General features: G+C 34.5%; 1 protein-coding gene across 1 annotated transcript in view; it reads left to right on the top strand.

Annotated features, from left to right (window-relative positions):
• The window catches only part of FAM98B (family with sequence similarity 98 member B), a 34,578-nt gene extending 12,415 nt beyond the window's left edge, over positions 1–22,163 (top strand). Inside the window, exons 4-8 of the mRNA XM_081289092.1 lie at positions 2,081–2,259; positions 4,658–4,738; positions 5,652–5,768; positions 18,204–18,371; positions 21,679–22,163. Coding sequence (XP_081145218.1) covers positions 2,081–2,259; positions 4,658–4,738; positions 5,652–5,768; positions 18,204–18,371; positions 21,679–22,053 — 920 coding nt within the window. The 3' untranslated portion in view covers positions 22,054–22,163. The remainder of the gene's footprint in view (positions 1–2,080; positions 2,260–4,657; positions 4,739–5,651; positions 5,769–18,203; positions 18,372–21,678) is intronic.
• The last annotated feature ends 8 nt before the right edge of the window (positions 22,164–22,171 follow it).

Below are 22,171 nucleotides of genomic sequence, written 5' to 3'. Positions count from 1 at the left end.
GTACTGGGAATTGAACCCAGGGGTACTCAACCACTGAGCCACATCCCCAACCCTTTTTAAGATATTTTATTTAGAGACAGGGTCTTGCTGTGTTGCTTAGGGCCTTGCTAAGTTGCTGAGGCTGGCTTTGAACTCGTAATCCTCCTGCCTCAGCCTCTTTGGATTACAGGCGTGTGCCACCACACCCTGCAAGAAAAAGAATTTTAAAATTGCAGATAAAGTGAAAAGATGCACAATGTTTTTCAAAATCAAGGCATTATAAAAATAAAATAATACAAGTGTGTAGGATAACAAATTCTTATATACTATAGACATGCTATGGGGGGTCAAATAACTGGTGTAGCCTCTTAGGAGGACAGCTTTTCAAAATCATAGTTAAAAACTCACCTTTCTTTGACCTGGTAATTCATTGTCTCTGAATACATATCTAATGCCCTAAATATTGAAAGATAAATGAAAAGGATGTTTATTACAACATTGTGATATCAAGAAGACTGGAAACCTGAGTGTCCACAAATAGTTAAATGGGGATGGTGCATTTATGCAGTGATATCACAATCTAGTCGTTAGGAAAAATGAAAATAGATCAAATGTGCTTTTATGGAGAAATCTCTGAGATACGTTGGTAGTAAAAAACAACATAGAACATGCATAATTTACTGTGGTGGGGAGACAACTTACTTATCCCTGTGTTGTTTATACTCTGCATAGGTTAGTCTTGACTAAACTCTTGATTGAACTATTGCTTAGAGCATGCTTCTGCAGAACAAATGCAGACTTCCAAAGATACATTTCTGAAGAACTAGTAGTCTCTTTTAATGAGGTTTTTAAATCAGAGGGTCCTTAGTGTAGTCCTCATCAATGAAGTATGGTAGATACTGGTTATAACTTTTTGGTATTTGGCTCTTTAGACTGTAATATGTAGATTGCATAGAAAATTAGTGTTTTTTCTCTCTCCATGAGAGTCACCTTGACTCTAAAACAAACTACACAGATGTCCCAACTTCTGCTTCATCTCTGTTCATTTAGAATCTCTGAGGATGGGATCCTGGTATCTATACTTTTTATACAGTTTCCTAGATATTGTGTTCTCAGCTGAATTTGAAACTGCTATATTAAATTGTGGCTTTTGTGTATGGTCAATTTTAACTAAGGACAAAAACAGTATCATAACTGTTGTAGTGAAAAGTTAATTTAAAATAAGACTATCCATCAAAGATTTTTTAGTAATTTTCTTAAATATGGCTTTTGAAAGAATAGAATAGAATAGTGAAAGGAGAGGGAGTTGTGAACAGCTTCGTGTGGTCTTTCCTGACTCACATTGTTCCCTCCATGTATAGGTGAGTTAGAGCTACACATTCTCTCCTAGCCCAGTGCTTTGTCATAAGAGAATGTGTTAGTAAAGTCTCATACATTCTTAATTTTTTGGTAGGTCTTTTCTACTGGATTTTAAACGCTTTAAGGGTAGGCAGTCTCTCTGATGTTGCAACTCCATTGTATACACTGTGCCTGACTCAGAACAAAATGTGTAGGTACATTGAAAAAGCACTGTAAATCATTTACTGTATTAATTAAAATGGAACTGCAGCCAGCTAGTGCAAAATCAAGGAGAATATAATAAGTCATTAATTCATTCCTCTTTTACCTGATGGTATTAAATAAATTCATTTTCATTTTTATTTTTAGTACCCCCCCTTTTTTTTACTCATTCATTTATTCAAACTAAGTCTTAGAGTAAATTTTTACAGGTAAAATAGATGAAAAGTGAAGCTTCTCCTTTGGAGGGACCTGGAGCCTTGTATGCTTGACTCTAGAGGGAGCTGCTCAGGCTTCTCCAATGTGAAAAACAATTAGCCATTTAAAGTACAGTATAAATTTGAAAGAGTATTTTATGTAGCTTTAGGTAAGTTGTGTCCCATTCACCTCCGCTGCCTTAACACAGTTTACTGTGTTCTGCAAATGTTGGTATTGTTCTTTGGTTCTTTGTAAGGGAATATTGGTTTTGGTATTGTTGATACTTATTTTACTTAAGATATTTGGTGCAGATAATAACATTTGTTTTAACCTTTTTTTGTTATAGTATTTTTAAGTACAGAACTTCAAGCTTCACAGATATTGCAGAAGAAGAAACGTAAAAGTTCTCAGTTAGATAAAAATAGTGAAATTTATCAGGAAGTTCAAGTTATATGTGATTCTCTTGGTGTTCCCAAGTCAACCACTTCCGACATTCCACTTATGCTAAACCAAGTGGAATCAAAGGTATTGTATTTGTTTTATTTTTATTTTCTCCAAATTTAGCTAAATACTAACATATAAATGCTGAATTAAAATGAAAGCCTTTCCTTTAAGAGTAAAATATACATTATCATTTCAAGACAAATTTGTCTTCATGTAAACTAAATTTTGGATTTGGACTTAATGTCCATGTGACTTAATTTGCCTATGGCTAATATTTAAGAATCAGATCTTAACATGTGAGTGCTATTAGGCTTGGCTAGAGTTTGCCATAATAGAAATAACTTTTCAAATTTAAAGATTCTGTTACTAATCAGTGATATAATACAGTATAATGAAAGAAGGATAGTTTTTCTGTAAAGTCAAAAGAGAAACTAAACTTTTTTCCCAATGGATGTTACAGTGGGGTTTCTTTGGCTCTGAGTAAAAAGTTTTTTTGTTGACAAGTGTTTAGTAAGTGAGTATTACATAATGAATGCATAAATGAGTATTCTGACAGAATAGTTAAAGACAAGTACAAATCTCATACCTCATGCTTTTTCCCTTATAATGGTCTTCTGGGCTATTTACCTAAAAAGGCTTCCTATACCACTCACTTCCTATTAAAACTAAAAATTTCTCTATTTTCTTTCTTCTATCTGTGATGTGTGCCCAGAAGACAACTTATTATCATTGGGGGAAAAATTTTTACAATACAGTCTAAAGCTGTTCAAAGGTATAACAGCAAATAGGTATCATTTACTGTTCTAAATGCTTATATGTATAACTCATCTAATTCTCATATTACACATGAGATAATAACCTCTATGGGAAAAAACTGAGGTATTGAAAGATTTAATAATTTAAATAAGCAAGTTTCCAAGTAATGGTAAAAACCTGAGGTTTGAACATGTAGTCACTTTCCAGAGCCTATGAACTTCACTCACTCCATAACAAGGAATGTGAATATCTGAGGGTGGCTACATGTAGGAAACTATATGTATGCATTCAGAATCCCTCTGGAGTGAGGAGTTAAAACCTGGTGCATGCCTTAATCCCAGTGACTTGGAAGTCTAAGGTAGGAGGATCAAAAGTTCAAGGCTAGCCAAGCAAGGTCCTAGGTAACATTGTGAGACCCTGTCTCAAAATAAAAAAGGGCTGGGGATATTACTCAGTGGTTAGGTGCCCCTGGGTTCAACCCCCAGTACAAAAATAAATAAATAATGTATAAAATAACATAAAATTGACATTACTTACCATGATTGGAATTTGTAGAAATGACATATTTTAAGAAAATAAGTTAATTCCATAAGATATGTAAAGATCAGGTCAATATCATTGGTATAGAGGTAGATTGCTACTAAGCTAGTGAAGCTTAAACTCTGGGGTCTCATTTGCATAGGTACTTTCTAAGCTAATTTAAAATATGACTTTCTAGATATAATTTGCATGTCATGAAATTCATTTCATCTTAAATATATAATCAATGAATTTTAGTATATTTACCAGATTGTACAACCATCTCTAAAATCTAATTTTAGAACATTTCCATCACTCTGAAAAGAAACCTCATGTTCATTTACAGTCATTTCCTATTACTACTCCATCTTCCAATGTGATTTTTGAACTATTTTTCTTCAGGAGTGTCCCCAACATTAATTAAATAAGCTTCATTCTCCTTAAAATCTGAACTGCTCCTGATTATCTTCTGTTACTACCTTATAACTAAGAAACTTTAAATATTTCATTTATTTTTGAAACATTTTCTTTAGCTAGTGAAAGATTCTCTAGTTAGGAAGGTGAGCCTACTTAGGCTGTCATTCTGTGGTCGTTTTATTCAGGATAGATTATTATTATTGGATAGCTCCTGATACTACTAAAGAAAAAGTAAATGCCAAATATCTTGCTTACCAAAATAAATGTGTTAAGTAATTTAAATCAGTGACTTTGCAAAAGTAATGAAAATGTGTATGTGGTGACAATAATTGACATTTTTATATTGTCTTGCTGAACAATGAAACCAGAATAAATACAATTAGAATGTGCACATAGTATTTGAGAAAAATCAGTATGCTTGTTAAATGTGTAAGTATCCTCTTTGAGAATTTACCAGGAAGTAAGAGATTGCCATCTTAAGAAGAAACTCCAAAATTATTTCACATAAGACCCAATTTCTCATAGTAGAACCCTTTAATAGGTACCTTAGTCTCTGTACACTATTTCTTCTTATTAGAAAGATCTTCTGTAACTTGAATCAATATAACTGGTGCTTATTTGAAAAAGATAGTAATGGTACTCTTTCCTGATTTGTGAAGGTGTATTTTAATTATATCACTTTAACATTTTATTTATTCTCTAATGTTCAAAACAACACTCAAACCAGAATAAGCTTGTTTTTAAATTAGGTATATACATTTTCACAATTTTTTGTATTTACTTTTAGGTAAAGGATATTCTCTCTAAAGTCCAGAAAAATCATGTGGGAAAACCACTGCTAAAAATTGATTTAAGTCCGGAACAGGCGGTAAATCTTCCTTTCTTATTAGTTTGGTGCATATGATGGTATTAGTTAATTTTTGTTACTACATTGAAATACTCAAGTCAGAATAACTTTATAAAGAAAAGAGCTTTATCTATCTCAGTCTTAGAGCCCGAATGTCCAGACAGCATGGTGTAGGCTCTTGCAAGGGCTGCCTCTTGGCTTTGTAACCTAATGATTGCAAGGATGGTAGTTGAAGGGAGATATCACATTGTCAAACAGGAAGCCGGAGAGGCTGGGGTCCCACAGTCCCTTTCAGAGGCAACCCCAGTTGACCTAAGGATTGTCTACTAGGCCCTATTTTTTAATTCTCTTACTGCTTCCCAATACTGCCAACCTTCAGACAAAGTCTCCAACACAGGAAACTTTGGGCGGGGGGGACAAATAATATATGAACCATATAATGACTTAATTTTGTAAATGGACATTCAGGTTTTACAATGCATAGCATGCATGTTATTTTGGAGAATTAAAATGGATTGATATTCTAGAGTAATATATATAAACATTTCTTCAATCAAATTACTAAGTGAAAACATACCTGGTCAAGAATATTGAAATTGCCCAATCTGTTAGTGTAGTTATGATTTCAAAAAGACAGTATTTTTAAAGCTGATGAGAAGAGAAATTACTGGTATATTTTTTCTATATTGGACATACTACATGGAAAGTAGAGTTTTTACTTAATATGTTTAATTGAAGATAAACTTGTTTAATATCTTCTAATATCATAAATGTTCTATTAGATGTTCATTATTTAAATAATTCACCATAAAGTCTAAAGGGAATTAGAAAATGGTTAAGTATAGTATATTTTAAATTAGTAGGGAGTACTTAATTCTTAGGTTTCTGTGTAGAATGAGTCTGAAGTTTATGGTTTTTGTTCCAAATTCCTTAGGAACAACTGGAAAGAATTAATGATGCCCTTTCCTGTGAATATGAATGCCGCCGCCGCATGTTAATGAAACGTTTAGATGTGACAGTGCAGTCCTTTGGATGGTCTGATAGAGCAAAGGTAAGGCTGTTTTCCCATTTGTATCCTGTAGGTGGTATCCTGTGACAGCTCTTCAAGATCTTGTTTGCTATTATGCAACTGTACCACATTTGTTCCTTATCACTAATCTGAACCACATGTCTAGGTCAACTACTGGTCTCTTATATAAAATGATCCTAGTCTTGCACAAATTCCTGTTTGCAAAAACTTTATTTTTCCACAGGCTTTCATATTTGTTTTAAATTCATAGATGGTGTGATTTATGTCAGAATATGCCATTGCAAAGGAGGCATCCTATGAGATAATTAGTAACTTATTAAGAAAGTAGGATATAGAAACGGGACAGATCGTACTGATGCCTGAACAGTTCTTAAAAGTTTCTTAAAACTGGGTAGGTGGGGGATGTGTTCCGTTTGAAAAGGAGGTTTCAGGAGAGGGGAATTCCCATTTATGAATCCCTTCAGAAAGCTTTTAAGAAAGCTGTCTCCCATCACTCCCATTTTAGGTGTTTAATTTGTATTCAAGATTTAGTTTGGGATCCTCCCTATTATGGTTTAGATATTAGGTGTTCTCCAGAAGTTCACGTGTGAGACAATGCAATAAAGTTTAGAGCTAATATGATCAAGTTATGAAAACCTTAACCTGATCAGTGTCTGGGTCCCCTGACAGAGATTTACTGGGTGGTAACTGTAGCAGGTAGGGTATAACTGAAGGAAGTGGGTCTTTGGGGGTATTTATTTTGCCCCTGGTCAAGAGAGCTCTTTCTCTCTGTTTTCTGATGCCATGTTCTGAGCTGTTTTCCTTTGCTACACCCTTCCATCATGAGATTCTACCTGCCCTTGTCCCCAAAGAATGGAATTGGCCATCTGTGGACTGAGACCTCTGAAACTATGAGCCCCCAAATAAAAGTCTCCTCCTTTAAAATTCTTGTCAGATCTTTTGGTCATAGCAGTGAAAAAGCCGATTAAAATATCCCTAACCTAACTTGCATCACAGCCTGGATACTTTCCAGGCAGTAAACAGGGACAATAATAGAACTTACCTTCGTTCAAGGATCACCATTCTAGACTCCTTGTTGTCCACTATCTGAAAGTCATTTGTACATATGAATTACCCAGTTTTAAAAAATTATTTCATGTCGAAGGGTAAATCTGGTTCGTACCTGTTACTTGATGCAAGTGAAGTTCGGGTATTATTTTCATTTTTTGAATTAAGTGGATAGTTCTTCTGTTTTGTGTTAATATCAGTTGGGGCTGCTTATGCAGGGCTTTGTTTTGGATATGGTTTGCCCCCCAAGTGGGCATGTGCTGGCATCTTGATCCCCAGTGTGGTGGTGTTAAGATAATGAAACTTTTAAGAAGTGGGACCTAGTAGGGCTGGTGTTGTAGCTCAGTGGTAGAATACTTGGCTATCATGTGTGAGGCACTGGTTTCGATTCTCAGCACCACATATAAATAAATTAAATAAAGCCCATTGACAACTAAGAAAATATTAAAAAAAAAAAAAAGAAGTGGAACCTAGTGGAAAGTAATTAGATTATCCACCCTCTTGAATGGATTAGTGCTGGTCGTGAGTGCGTTTGGTCTTGCAGAAGTGAATTCATTTTTGTGAGAATGGGTTGTTGTAAAGCAAGGCCACCCCGTGTACTTGGTCCCTCTGCACACAGCTATTTCCATTTGGCTTATTTGCCATGTGTGATATAGCTGGGGCGGGGGGCAATGCTGTTTGGACTCTCTACTCACCAGAATTGTGAACCTAATAACCCTCTTTATGCTTTATCCATTCTCAGGTATTTTGTTATAGCAACACAAAACTAATACATGTAGCTTCTTTCATCTCATACCTGGCCTGGAATGACCAAGATGATTGTCTCACGTGTATGTGTCCTGACTCTGTTGTAGTACTTCCATTCTCCTCTTGGTTCTTGGCAGTCTCTCTCTCTCCATGTAGAGTGTTAGTTTTCTACAGCTGCTATAACAAATTGTCATAAACTTAGTAGCTGAAATAACACAAACTATTACAGTTCTGGAGACCAGAAGTTCTAAAATGAAGGTATTTACAGGATTGCAGACCTCCTGGTTGTTTTAGTGGAGAATCTGTTTCCTTACATTGCCTGGCTTTTACGTGCCACCTGCATAGTGTGGCTTTTCACCCTAATCTGTCTCAAAGCAAGTAGCAGAATCTGATCTTCTAGTCTTTCTCTCTGTCTCTGCTTCTGTTCTCGAATCACCTTCTGTCTCTGATACACTTCTGTCTCTCTTTTAAAGGATATTTGTGATTATAATACAGATTAATTTTTCCATCTTAAGATGCTTGTCTTAATTGCATCTGCATCTACAAGGTAATATTCCCAGGTTCTGTGGATAAGGATATACAGATGTCTAATTTTTTTAATTGAATTTTATTTTTCATGCATTATATTTCTACAAAATGGTGGTAGCTTTTTTTTTCATCGTAAGAATACTTATAAAAATTAAGTCTTCTAATGAGTATTTAGTATTTCTGTTATATTTTTGTCTCCCAGAAACTTGTGTCCTCTTATTGCAAACTCATCTGTTTATATGGCTATCTTTGGCTGCTCCTCTGTTTTCTGGACCTCATGACCTGCTATTTCACTGATCACTCCCTCACTCTCACTCCCTCATTTTGCCATAGCAAATTTACAAACAACTTGTTAATACAGAGTGTATAGGACATGATTTTTCTGAATCCCAAATTCTGAAAATGTTTGTTCTGCCATCACATTTGATTTTTTTGATGAATATATATATATATATATATATATATATATATATATAATTCAAAAATAAAAAAATTTTTGTCTAAGAATATTGAAGGCATTATTTCAGTTTTTTCAAGAACTTGTTACTGCTGTTATGAAAACCAATGTCATTTGCTGTTGTTTGGATAACCTTTTATTTTTCTACAGACTCTTGGGCTCTTCATTCATGCAGTTATGAAATTTTATAATGTATGTTGGTTTGAATCTTTTTTTATTCATTACACCAAACACTAGCTAGGCATTTCAATCTGTAGATTCTTTTAGCTTTTATGTATTCTGTATTAATTTCTTCCCTTTTATTCTCTGAAATTCTTGTTAGTCAGATAGTGAACATCTGGTAGATCTGCTTAAGAAGCTTTATTTTCTCTCATTTTCTTTCACTTCCTTTTTGATTTACTTATTGGAAATCTTTTCAATTTTATTTTGTACCTAGTATTGAATTTTTGTTTCTACCATCATTTTTAAATTGTCATAAATTCTTTTTTGATTCTTTGGGTTTTTTTTAATATCTTTATTGTTTAGTTGTAGATGGACAATACCTTTATGTATCTTTATGTGGTGCTGAGGCTCAAATCCAGTGCCTCACATATGCTAGGTGAGTGCTCTACCACTGAGCCACAGTCCCAGCCCCTCGGGGTTTTATTAAAAAATTTTTTTTTCTTATTTTTGGATGTACTGGCTTCTTGAATGCAGGTGAGAACTTTTTTTATTTTGGAGTTTTTGTTATTATTATTTTGCCTTCAATTTCCTCCAGGGTGATTTTTTTTTTTTTCATTTTTTTCCCCCTTTTGATCTCATACTGGTGACTTTTTTCAGCTGGATGGTGGTCCTTGGTTGTCCATAAGAAAGAGGAACAGAAAATCAGATTGGAAACTTAGTCATTGATAAGGATTATTAACATCAGGCTTTGAAGCTGGCTGTTGTGCCGTGGCACTTTTGACTTTAGCATGTCTTTGTAGCTGCCCTTTTTTTTTTTTTTTTTTTTAAACAAGAAAGGAAACTTCATTTTACCTTATACACCCCCCTCCCCTTTTTGGTCAGGGAGGGAGGGATAGCAGCATGGAAGTAGGGATTGGAGTAGTTTTCTGTGATGTTGGTTTCCTACTCTCTATATCCCTTTTATTCTCTTTGCTATAAGATGTGTGTCTCTTTTTATATTTAGTGTATTCATTCTGACTCACTTATTTATCTATAAATCTTCCCTTATATATCTTACATAGAGTATTTCCAAACACCTGGGAGACAGATAAAGGAAAGTGAAGAGTGGTTGTAACTAGGTTCTTGGTACAAAATATTATTTCAGATAACTTTTTTTTTTTTTTTTGGGTACTGGGGATTGAACTCACTGAGCCACATCCCCAGCCCTATTTATTTAGAGACAGGGTCTCAATGAGTTGGCTTAGTGCCTCTCCATTGCTGAGGCTGGCTTTGAACTCGTGATCCTCTGTCTCAGCCTCCTGAGCTGCTGGGATTACAGGCGTGCGCCACCACACCTGGCTCAGATAACTTTTTTTTTTTTTTAGCATAGTAGTAGAATATCTGTAAGGCAGAGCTGAAAGCTATCATCCATGTATTTTTTTTTTTCAGTAATAATGCAGTACCTTGTGTATGTCAAATGTCAAGCACTGTGATATACCTGATTGTGGATAGGCATATCAGATTCTCTATAATTAGGTATAGATGTTTGTAGAAGATTGCTGTTTCTATAATTCCTACTCAGCTTCTCAGGTGGTTAAAGTTTAATTCTTTTCTACATGTGTACCTGGATAAACTCTTGGATGTGTCTGTACATGTTATTGGAGTAACTGTTTGCAAGAAGCTCATATACCCTGAAGGCTGTGAATTATCAAAGAAGTGTATATAATTGTTGACCTCAAGAAAAACAGTTCAGCTATGTGAGAAGTACCAGTTTTTACTAACCCCCGGCAACTTAAGAGCTATTGTATATATGTTGGGTCTGTAGTTTAACCTGATAGAATTTTTAAGAGAAAAAGGAATTTAGAAATATGAGGCAAATTGTGAAAGGTAGTTACATGAAACTTGCCTCATTAAACAACTTGGAGGATATTTTCAATGTTGGCTTTAATATTATAGAGAAATCTTAAACAAATGAGTTTTTAAAAAATATTTTTTAAGTTGTAGATGAACACAATAACTTTATTATTTTAATGTGGTGCTGAGGATCAAAACCAGTGCCTCACATGAGGGAGGCGAGAGCACTCTACCACTGAGCTACCACACCAGCCCACAAGTGAATTTTGATACATTCTTTTCTTTGAACATTCAGAGTGACATGGATACATAGGCATGTTGATCCTTTACTGGCCTTAAACAGAGGCTTTGAGCAAATATGCCTTTAGGAAATATGTTGCTATATCTTCTGATCTTGTTTCTTTTTCATCATATATCATATATTAGGATGGGGGGAGGTCTTTTTTTTTTAATTTGGTCTTTTCCTCAGTCTAGGAGATTTAAAAAAAATATATTTTACCTTGGCTATCTGTAGATAATTTTTGGCCTTTTAATTAAGTCTTTTTGGTTTGATTATGTGCGTATATACCCTGAGTTTTGTTTTCTTGTTAAATTTAGTACATCTTTATCATTTTTTCTTTATTATTATGATAGAAAAATATGTCTGATATTGTTGTGGCTGTCATCAAATATTGTTCTATAACAGTTTAAATTTCTACAGAGTATTTTGTCATATAGATATACTACACATTAAGGCTTCCTCTTACTTTGTCTGTTTGACCCTTTATTAAAATCCTTGGCAGCTAAATGATATATTCCTAAAAGTGGAATTTCTTGTTTAAAAAAAATTCATGATTTTAAGGCTTTTGAGTCATATTCTGGGTTCACCTTCGAAGATTATACTCAGTTATTAGTAAGATTAATCTAGTTTCTTTTATTTTGCTAGTATTGAAGTAATAATATGAGTGTAATTTTATAGTTTGCCTTTTTCACTAAATATATTGCCATTGCCCATATTACTAAAAGCTCTACTTCAGTACCCTTTTTAAAATTAATTTTTATCACATAACATAAAATATATTATTTAAAAATGTACAGTATACTGGTATTTAGTATGTTCACTTTGTTATATAACCATTACCACTAATTCCAGAAAATGTGCATTGCCCCAAATGAATAAGTACCCATTAGCAGTTATTCCCAACACCCCATCTCCATTTCCTGGCAGCCATTTTTATAATGTATTTTCTGTCTCCAATTTACCTATTCTGAAGATTTCACATAAATTGAATCATGACATGTGCCCTTTTGTGTCTGGCTGCTTTTACTAGGGATAATGTTTTCAAGGTTTGCCCATGTTGTAACATGTAAAAGAACTTAAGTCCTTTTGGTGTCCTGTTTATGTTGGTATTGTATTTTGTCATGTGAAATTGCCATAATTTATTTATTGTTTTATATTTTTTCTCGTATTAACAAAAATGAAAAAAAAAATTGAATTTTTTTTTGTAAGAATATTAGACACTTGAATTTCCTCTTTTTTTCCTATCTCCCCTCACCTGCTCAGAGTCTTCCTGTTTTCCTCTTGACTGAGCTTTTTATATGTTAAGGAAATTTTGTTAGTTGCTTTCTTAAAAATATTTTCCCTATTGTCTGTTGATTTGTTTTATACCTTTTGATGTGTAGAAATTTTAATCTTTATAATAGGGTTAAGTTTTTAAGCTAAAACTTCAAGCAGTTAACTATTCACTTCAGAATTCTCTTTGGTATTTGATGTGCCTTATTGTTAATGTTTTAATAAATAATTAACTGTTAATTCCTTATTGGAGCACTATTTACAAAATCTCTCACTTCTTGTAAATCTCTGATGCCTCCTTTATCATTTATGTAAATATATTCATATGTCTATGGGGCCCTCAATATCAGTTGTTTCTTTTCATCAATTTATTTTTTTCTTCTAGTTTTAATTAATTATATGGAGGTAGGATAGTATACTGTCTCTATAAACTTGTGCTTCAGGGTCATTTGACCTTTATTAGTAAATGGACAAAACTGGTATTCCTCTCTGTGGTTTTGGAATAGTAACCTAACATTTCTAAGCTTATTTTTCCCCCCTGTCTGCAGAAGGGGATATTAAAAATCAACCACTCTAAAGGGATGTTTTGAAGATTGAAGAAATCATGCCTAAGTGAACAATATCCTGGAATATTTAGCTTTTTTTTTTTAAAATTTTTTTGTTCTAGAGATTGAACCTAAGGGAGCTTTACCACTGAGCTATATCCCCTTTATTTTTTAAATTTTGATGTAGGGTCTCTCAACTAAGATGCTTAGGGCCTCATTAAGTTGCTGAGGCTGACCTCAAACTTGAATCATCCTGCCTCTGGGATTATAGATGTGCACCACTCTGTCTGCTAAATGTCAGCCCTTTATTAGTAAATGGACAATGATAATTTTATATTAATATCTTGTAGGATTCTTTCAAAATTGTTCAAGTCATTCTTACGTATTTAGTTTCTGGATTTTTTTTTTTTTTTTTTGTACTGAGGATTTAACTCAGGGGCAGTTTACTGCTGAGTTATATCCAAACCTTTTTTTTCTTTATTTTGAGACAAAGTCTCACTAAGTTGCTTAGGGCCTTGCTAAGTTGCTGAGGCTGGCCATGAACTTGGGATCTTCCTGTCCCAGCCTCCCCAAACCCCCTCAGTTGCTGGGATTATAGGCATGTGCCACTTTCATTTTTTGTTTTCATCTTTCCCCAAACCATTCTAATGGGATTATAGTAAGTCTAAATTTATAGGTTAATTTGAGAGAAAGTTAACATGAATATTCACTGTCTCCACCCAGAAAGTTGATATTTCTCAACATTTATTCAAGTTTTCCTTTTTTTTTTATTGGTTGTTCACAACTTTACAAAGCTCTTGACATATCATACTTCATACATTAGATTGAAGTGGGTTATGAACCCCCAATTTTACCCCAAATGCAGATTGCAGAATCACGTCGGTTACACATCCACAATTTTACATACTGCCCTATTAGTAATTGTTGTATTCTGCTACCTTTCCTATCCCCTACTATCCCCCCTCCCCTCCCCTCCCTTCTTCTCTCTCTACCCCATCTACTGTAATACATTTCTCTCCTTGTTTATTTTCCCATTCCCCTCACAACCTCTTATATGTAATTTTGTATAGCAATGAGGGTCTCCCTTCATTTCCATGCAATTTTCCTCATCTCTCCCTTTCCCTCCCATCTCATGTCACTGATTAATGTTACTCTTTTCTTCCTACTCTTCCTCCCTGCTCTGTTCATATTTGCTCTCATTATATCAAAGAAGACATTTGGTATTTGTTTTTTAGGGATTGGCTAGCTTCACTAAGCATAATCTGCTCTAGTGCCGTCCATTTCCCTGCAAATTCTATGATTTTGTCATTTTTTATTGCTGCATAGTACTCCATTGTGTATAGATGCCACATTTTTTTTATCCATTCATCTATTGAGGGGCATCTGGGTTGGTTCCACAGTCTAGCAATTGTGAATTGTGCTGCTATGAACATCGATGTGGCAGTATCCCTGTAGCATGCTCTTTTAAGGTCTTCAGGGAATAGTCCGAGAAGGGCAATAGCAGGATCAAATGGTGGTTCCATTCCCATCTTTCCCAGGAATCTCCAAACTGCTTTCCAAATTGGCCGCACCAATTTGCAGTCCCACCAGCAATGTACAAGTGTACCCTTTTCTCCACATCCTCGCCAGCACTTGTTGTTGTTTGACTTCATAGTGGCTGCCAATCTTACTGGAGTGAAATGGTATCTTAGGGTGGTTTTGATTTGCATTTCTCTGACTGCTAGAGATGGTGAGCATTTTTTCATGTACTTGTTGATTGATTGTATATCCTCCTCTGAGAAGTGTCTGTTCAGGTCCTTGGCCCATTTGTTGATTGGGTTATTTGTTATCTTATTGTCTAATTTTTTGAGTTCTTTGTATACTCTGGATATTAGGGCTCTATCTGAAGTGTGAGGAGTAAAAATTTGTTCCCAGGATGTAGGCTCCCTATTTACCTCTCTTATTGTTTCTCTTGCTGAGAAAAAAACTTTTTAAGTTTAATTAAGTCCCATTTGTTCATTCTTGTTGTTAACTCTTGTGCTATGGGTGTCCTATTAAGGAATTTGGAGCCCGACCCCACAGTCTGTAGATCGGAGCCAACTTTTTCTTCTATCAGACGCAGAGTCTCTGGTTTGATATCAAGCTCCTTGATCCATTTTGAGTTAACTTTTGTGCATGGCGAGAGAAAGGGATTCAGTTTCATTTTGTTGCATATGGATTTCCAGTTTTCCCAGCACCATTTGTTGAAGATGCTATCCTTCCTCCATTGCATGCTTTTAGCCCCTTTATCAAATATAAGATAGTTGTAACTTTGTGGATTAGTCCTGTATCCTCTATTATATACCATTGGTCCACCTGCCTGTTTTGGTACCAGTACCATGCTGTTTTTGTCACTATTGCTCTGTAATATAGTTTGAAATCTGGTATCGCTATACCGCCTGATTCACACTTCTTGCTTAGAATTGCTTTTGCTATTCTGGGTCTTTTATTTTTCCATATGAATTTCATGATTGCTTTATCTATTTCTACAAGAAATGCCGTTGGGATTTTGATTGGCATTGCATTAAACCTATAGAGAACTTTTGGTAATATCGCCATTTTGATAATGTTAGTTCTGCCTATCCATGAACAGGGTATATTTTTCCATCTTCTAAGATCTTCTTCTACTTCTTTCTTTAGGGTTCTGTAGTTTTCATTGTATAAATCTTTCACCTCTTTTGTTAGGTTGATTCCCAAGTATTTTATTTTTTTTGAGGATATTGTGAATGGAGTGTTTTTCCTCATTTCCGTTTCAGAAGTTTTGTCGCTGATATACAGAAATGCCTTTGATTTATGCGTGTTGATTTTATATCCTGCTACTTTGCTGAATTCATTTATTAGTTCTAGTAGTTTCTTTGTAGACCCTTTTGGGTCTTCTAGGTATAGAATCATGTCATCTGCAAATAGTGATAATTTAAGTTCTTCTTTTCCAATTTTTATGCCTTTAATTTCTTTCGTCTGTCTAATTGCTCTGGCCAGTGTTTCGAGAACTATATTGAATAGAAGTGGAGATAGAGGGCATCCCTGTCTTGTTCCGGATTTTAGAGGGAATGCCTTCAACTTTTGTCCATTCAGAATGATGCTAGCCTGAGGCTTAGCATAGATAGCTTTTACAATGTCAAGGTAAGTTCCTGTTATCCCTAATTTTTCTAATGTTTTGAACATAAAGGGATGCTGTACTTTGTCAAATGCTTTCTCTGCATCTATCGAGATGATCATATGGTTCTTATCTTTAAGTCTATTGATGTGGTGAATAACATTTATTGATTTCCGTATGTTGAACCATCCTTGCATCCCAGGGATGAATCCTACTTGATCATGGTGCACTATTTTTTTGATGTGTTTTTGTATTCGATTCACCAGAATTTTATTGAGGATTTTTGCATCTAGGTTCATTAGAGATATTGGTCTGTAGTTTTCTTTCTTTGAGGTCTCTTTGTCTGGTTTCGGAATCAGGGTGATGTTGGCCTCATAGAATGAATTTGGAAGAGGTCCCTCTTTTTCTATTTCCTGAAATAACTTGAAAAGTATTGGTATTAATTCTTCTTTAAAGGTTTTGTAAAACTCCGCTGTATACCCATCCGGTCCTGGGCTTTTCTTGGTTGGTAGTCTTTTGATGGCTTCTTCAATTTCATCCATTGATATTGGTCTGTTCAAATTGTGTGTATCCTCCTGACTCAGTCTGGGCAAATCATATGACTTAAGAAATTTATCGATGTCTTCACTATCTTCTATTTTGTTGGAATATAGGTTTTCAAAATAATTTCTAATTGTCTTCTGTATTTCTGTAGCATCTGTTGTGATATTGCCTTTTTCATCCCGTATGTTAGTAATTTGAGTTCTCTCTCTTCTTCTCTTCGTTAGCATGGCTAAAGGTCTGTCGATCTTATTTATTTTTTCGAAGAACCAACTTTTAGTTTTGTTAATTTTTTCAATAGTTTCTTTTGTTTCAATTTCATTGATTTCCGCTCTGATTTTAATTATTTCTAGTCTTCTGCTACATTTGCTGTTGTTTTGCTCTTCCTTTTCTAGGGCTTTGAGATGAAGTGTGAGCTCATTTATTTGTTGGTTTTTTTTTTTTTTTTTTTTTTTGAGGAATGACCACCAGGCGATGAATTTTCCTCTTAAAACTGCTTTCATTGTGTCCCATAGATTCTGATATGTTGTGTCTGTATTTTCATTTATCTCTAAGAATTTTTTGATTTCCTCCTTTATGTCTTCTGTAACCCATTGATCATTCAGTAACATATTGTTCATTTTCCATGTGATGTAGGATTTTTCCTTCCTTCTTTTATCATTGATTTCCAGTTTCATTCCATTATGATCAGATAAAATGCATGGTATTATCTCCACCCCTTTATATTTACTGAGGGTTGCCCTATGGCATAATATATGGTCTATTTTTGAGAAGGATCCATGTGCTGCTGAGAAAAAAGTATATCCACTTGATGATGGTTGATATATTCTATATATGTCAGTTAAGTCTAGGTTATTGATTGTGATATTGAGTTCTATAGTTTCTTTATTCAACTTTTGTTTGGAGGATCTGTCCAATGGTGAGAGCGGTGTGTTGAAGTCACCCATAATTATTGTGTTGTGGTCTATTTCATTCTTGAACTTGAGGAGAGTTTGTTTTATGAATGTCGCAGCATCATTGTTTGGTGCATAAATATTGATAATTGTTATGTCTTGTTGGTGAGTGGTTCCTTTTAACAGTATATAATGACCTTCTTTATACCTTTTGATTAACTTAGTCTTGAAGTCGATTTTATTCGATATGAGGATGGCCACTGCTGCTTGCTTACGAGAACTGTGTGCGTGGTATATTTTTTCCCATCCTTTCACCTTCAGCCTGTGTATGTCTTTTCCAATCAGATGTGTCTCCTGGAGGCAGCATATTGTTGGATTTGTTTTTTTAATCCATGATACCAGCCTATGTCGCTTTATTGGAGAGTTTAGGCCATTAACATTCAGAGTTACTATTGATATATGGTTTGAACTTCCATCCATGTTTGATTGTTTATCCTTTTTTTTTTTTTTTAAAAAAAAGTTTAGTTTGTTTCTCCGTGATTATCTTTCCCCTCACCCTCTGTCTTTACTGAGGCACTTCCCACTAATGGTTTTGGTTATTGTTTTTCATTTCTTCCTCGTGTAGTATTTTGCTCAAAATGCTTTGCAATGCTGGTTTTCTGGCTGCAAATTCTTTTAACTTTTGTTTCAAGTTTTCCTTTTGTTTTTGCAAGATTTACTGAAGTTTTTTTTTTTTAAGTTTTGTACTTGGTTTTTTTTTTTTTGGTAAAATTTTTAGATTTTTTTTTTTTGTTAATATGAATAGAATCATTTCGTGTTATATTTCTTCGTGAGTTGTTGCTGGTATTTATATATTCTTTTAGCATCTGTTCATCTATTTTTTCCTTTCACATATAAATTATCAGATATTTGAATTCCTTTGCTCTTTCCTATTTATTTTTTAATCTTTTTCTTTTCTGAAGTTTGTGACTGCTATTACATTGCTCTTTCATTAAACTTTACTTTTGTTCACTTTTTCTCTATCCTTTGTCATTTAGGTCAAAACAGATAACATAGCAAGAATTTACCAGCCCAAACGTTATGCTTTATCACCTAAGACAACAATTACGTTGGCACATCTACTTGCTGCTCGAGAAGATCTATCTAAGATCATTAGGACAAGTAGTGGCTCCAGCCGGGAAAAGACAGCGTGTGCCATTAATAAGGTTGGTTTTTCTTTCAACATAGTGGAGAGTGAATTTATCATATTCTTTTTTGACATTTTTACACAGTTTGGTTCATTTTTCTTCTTTTTTTTTTTAACTTTTTAAAGGTATTTGTTTATATTAAAGACCTGAGAGATTTTCTCATTTTAATTTTATTTATTTATATGTGATGCTGAGCCTCGAACCCAGGGCCTCACATGTGCTAGGCGAGTACTCTACCACTGAGCCATAACCCCAGCCCTCATTTTTCTTTTGTGATTTTTTGTGAAACAGAAAAGAGTATGGAGGAGCTTAGGTCCATGTTGGCTTAATTGTGCTTTTTAATGTGTATTATTTATTTGAATTTTTGTATTCATAAATTAAATCAAAATTTTATTTCAATCTAAGTAATTAAGAATTGCTTTTATCAGTAGCTTTAGCAAGAATTATTTGCTTTATTTCCAGTGTGAAGTTTTTTTTTTTTTGGTAAGAATTTGAAGGAATTTGTTCCAGGTACTTGTTTTTTTTTTTTTTTTTTTTTTAAGGGGATTTAAAAAATGTGTTCTTTTTAAATATACATGACAATAGAATATATTTTTGACATATTATACATACATGGAGTATAACTTCCCATTCTTGTGACTGTATGTGATGTAGAATTATACTGATCATGTATTCATATATGAACATACGAAAATTATGTCTGACTCATTCTAATGTCTTTCCTATTCCTATCCTACCTCCCTGCCTTTCATTTTTGTCTAATTCAATGAAATTCTGTCCCTCCCCACAACTTATTTTGTGTTAGCATTCACGAATCAGAGAGAACATTTTGCCTTTGTTTTGGGGGATTGGCTTATTTCACTTAGTATGATAGTCTCTAGTTACATCTATTTACCCACAAATGCCATAATTTCATTCTTCTTTATGACTGACATTTTAACTTTTTATATCTCTAGTATAAAGGGAAGATGAGCACATGTTTTAGAGTTATACTAATCTGGGTAAACACCTTAGCTCTAGCCTTTATTTAGAGGAATTGCTACCATGGCAAGTTACTGAATCTCTTTGAGCTTCTGTTTCCTGATTCAAAGTACTGACATTTCTCTGACAGTGGTCTTAAATTAAACAAGCCCAAGGATACTGAGGTGTTTTTTTTTTTCCCCCTCGTTACAGTGGCAGTAACAGTAAACTAATTTAGAATGTTTATATCAGCTAACTAGCATGTCTTCTTTGTTTAGGTAGAGAAATCCATGGCAGACTTTATTACAAAAGAGTAAAAAATCAAAAGAGATGTGGATAATTTTAAGGCATTGTTTTTTAGTACAGTTTGAGATAGGATATCTTGTTGAGGGGACTTATTTCTTTCCTACTCCTTCCCCTTCATCTCCCTCCCCCATTCTCCTTTCCTCTCCTTTACTCTATGCTAGGGATCCAACCCAGGGCATTGAGCATGCAAGGCAAATGCTCTACCACTGAGCTAGACCCCCAACCTTGGGGATAGTTGTTTTTAAAGTCAACTTGCTAATTATTGCTATGTTAAGCATCACCAATGTTTGCCTCTCTGCTTCCATTTTAGATCATCCCCTTCTATATTCTGAAAATGTTCTTTCCTTCAGTATGTTACTTAATGTCTTGCATTGGATTATAGTCAAAATGTAGTCTTCCTGAATTTAAGTTCTGCTTCTTTAAGTAAAATTACCCATGTCTTTTCTGAGTTTATAGTCTGATTAGTTGAGGTAACCTTAAGTTCATTTCTTGGAGCAGCATCTCCATATGCTCACCAACATATTATGTTTGGTTAGAGAGACCAGTGATAATAACAAGCAAAAGAAGGTTGTTTTTTTATTTGATGATTAGGATATTATTGCTGACATTAAAAGAGTGTTTGCATACTTAGAACGTTGTTGCAAAATGAGGATGTGGTGGTAATTTTTGTCATTCATTTACTCCATAATTTTTTTTAATATTTATTTTTTTAGTTGTAGTTGGACACAATACCTTTATTTGTTTTTAGGATTGAACACCCAGGGCTTTGGACGTGCTAGGCAAGCACCCCACCCCTGAGCCACAACCCCAGCCCACATTTACCTCATATATTTTTAAAGTCAGTTTGATTAGAGTATCAGTGGAAGTGGAATGCAACTGATTCATAGGTCATTTTGGTTAAAGAGTATATATTTTGCTTTTTTTCTGAAAAGTGTTAGTAAGATGCTATTGAATTCCCCTTGGCTGTGGTGGGTGATTGACACCCTCCTCAATTATCTGTCTTTCTCTCTGCTCATGGCATGTGTCGTACCTTCTAGAGAAGGTTAGGAACTTAAATTATTTCCTGATTTGTCCTTCAAGATTTTGCAAAGCATAAGTTAAGGAAGTATATCAACTTTTTATTTTTCTTATATAGGCTGCATATAAAGTGCTTGGGAACAGAAGTGTTTCAGATTTGGATTTCTTTTGAATTTTGGAATATTTGCATATGTGTAATGCAGTAGCTTGGAGATGGGACCTAAGTTTAAACACAGAATTCATTTATGTTTTCTATGCATGTTACAAATAGCCTAAAGGGAATTTTATACCATATTTTTAGTGCACCTATGTGTTGACTGTGACCCATCACATGAGACCAATTATGGAATTTTCCACTTGTGAACATCATGTTGATGCTCAGAAAGTTTGGGATTTTGGAGTATTTCACCTTTTGAATTTTAGGAGTAGGGATGTTCAGCCTGTAACGTTATAGTTACTATCATTAAAAAAGTAAGTGAGCTTAAGTTTCTCACAAGAAAGAAATAATTCATTGAGAATCCTTGCATCTCTCTGCTGTGATGCCTGATGTTATACTTATATTCAACTTTGACTTCTTTACATTTACATATTACCTTCTATACATTATGCTTTGTTGAAATAAAATGTGCTTAGGAATACAATCTTTTATCAGTTAATGTATTACCAAATCAATGTTAAATATAGGGTATGTAGTTCATGTATGTGAAAAATTTTTTTACTAAAAAAGTTCTTAGCATGATAGATACTACATTTGTTATAGAATTTGTTAGACAAATTTAAATAAGAGTAAATTAATAAGCCTTTACATTTCAGAAATACTCCCCCAGATTTTTTAAAAATAATACCACATTCTGAGGAATTTGTCATACATTACACTTATATTTTCAATATTAATTTATACTTCCATGTCTGATATTTTCATGTTAAATATTTGGCTTATATTTCTTTATTAGAAACAGTAACTTTAGTATTATTTGAAATCTTTATGTAAGTTTTAACTTTTAAAATACTAGAAACTGAAAGAAAATATTTCTTCACACAGGTGCTGATGGGAAGGGTGCCTGACAGGGGAGGACGGCCGAATGAAATTGAACCACCACCCCCTGAAATGCCCCCTTGGCAAAAGAGACAAGATGGTGGCGGAAGGGGTGGTTGGGGTGGTGGAGGTGGAGGTGGTGGCAGAGGAGGTGGTGGGGGTGGGAGAGGTGGCTGGGGAGGGGGAGGGGGAGGCGGGTGGGGAGGAGGTGGTGGAGGAGGTGGGGGTAGAGGAGGTTTCCAGGGTAGGGGAGATTATGGTGGTAGGGGAGATTATGGTGGAAGAGGAGGCTATGGTGGAAGAGGGGGCTATGGTGGGAGAGGTTATGGAGATCCATATGGAGGAGGGGGGGGTGGTGGTGGAGGATATAGAAGATATTAAAAACTGCAACAATTAGATATTAGTGCTTACTTCTTGTTAGATACTTTAGGCATAGTATTCTAAATAACAAATTTGACTATTATCTTTGGAGAAAATACCATGTTAGATTCCCTGATGA

This window comes from Spermophilus citellus, assembly GCF_964194105.1.
Source record: "Spermophilus citellus genome assembly, chromosome: 4".
Classification (NCBI taxonomy): domain Eukaryota; kingdom Metazoa; phylum Chordata; class Mammalia; order Rodentia; family Sciuridae; genus Spermophilus; species Spermophilus citellus.
The sequence above is the reverse complement of the archived record's forward strand: the minus strand, read 5'-3'. Positions and strand labels throughout refer to the sequence as shown.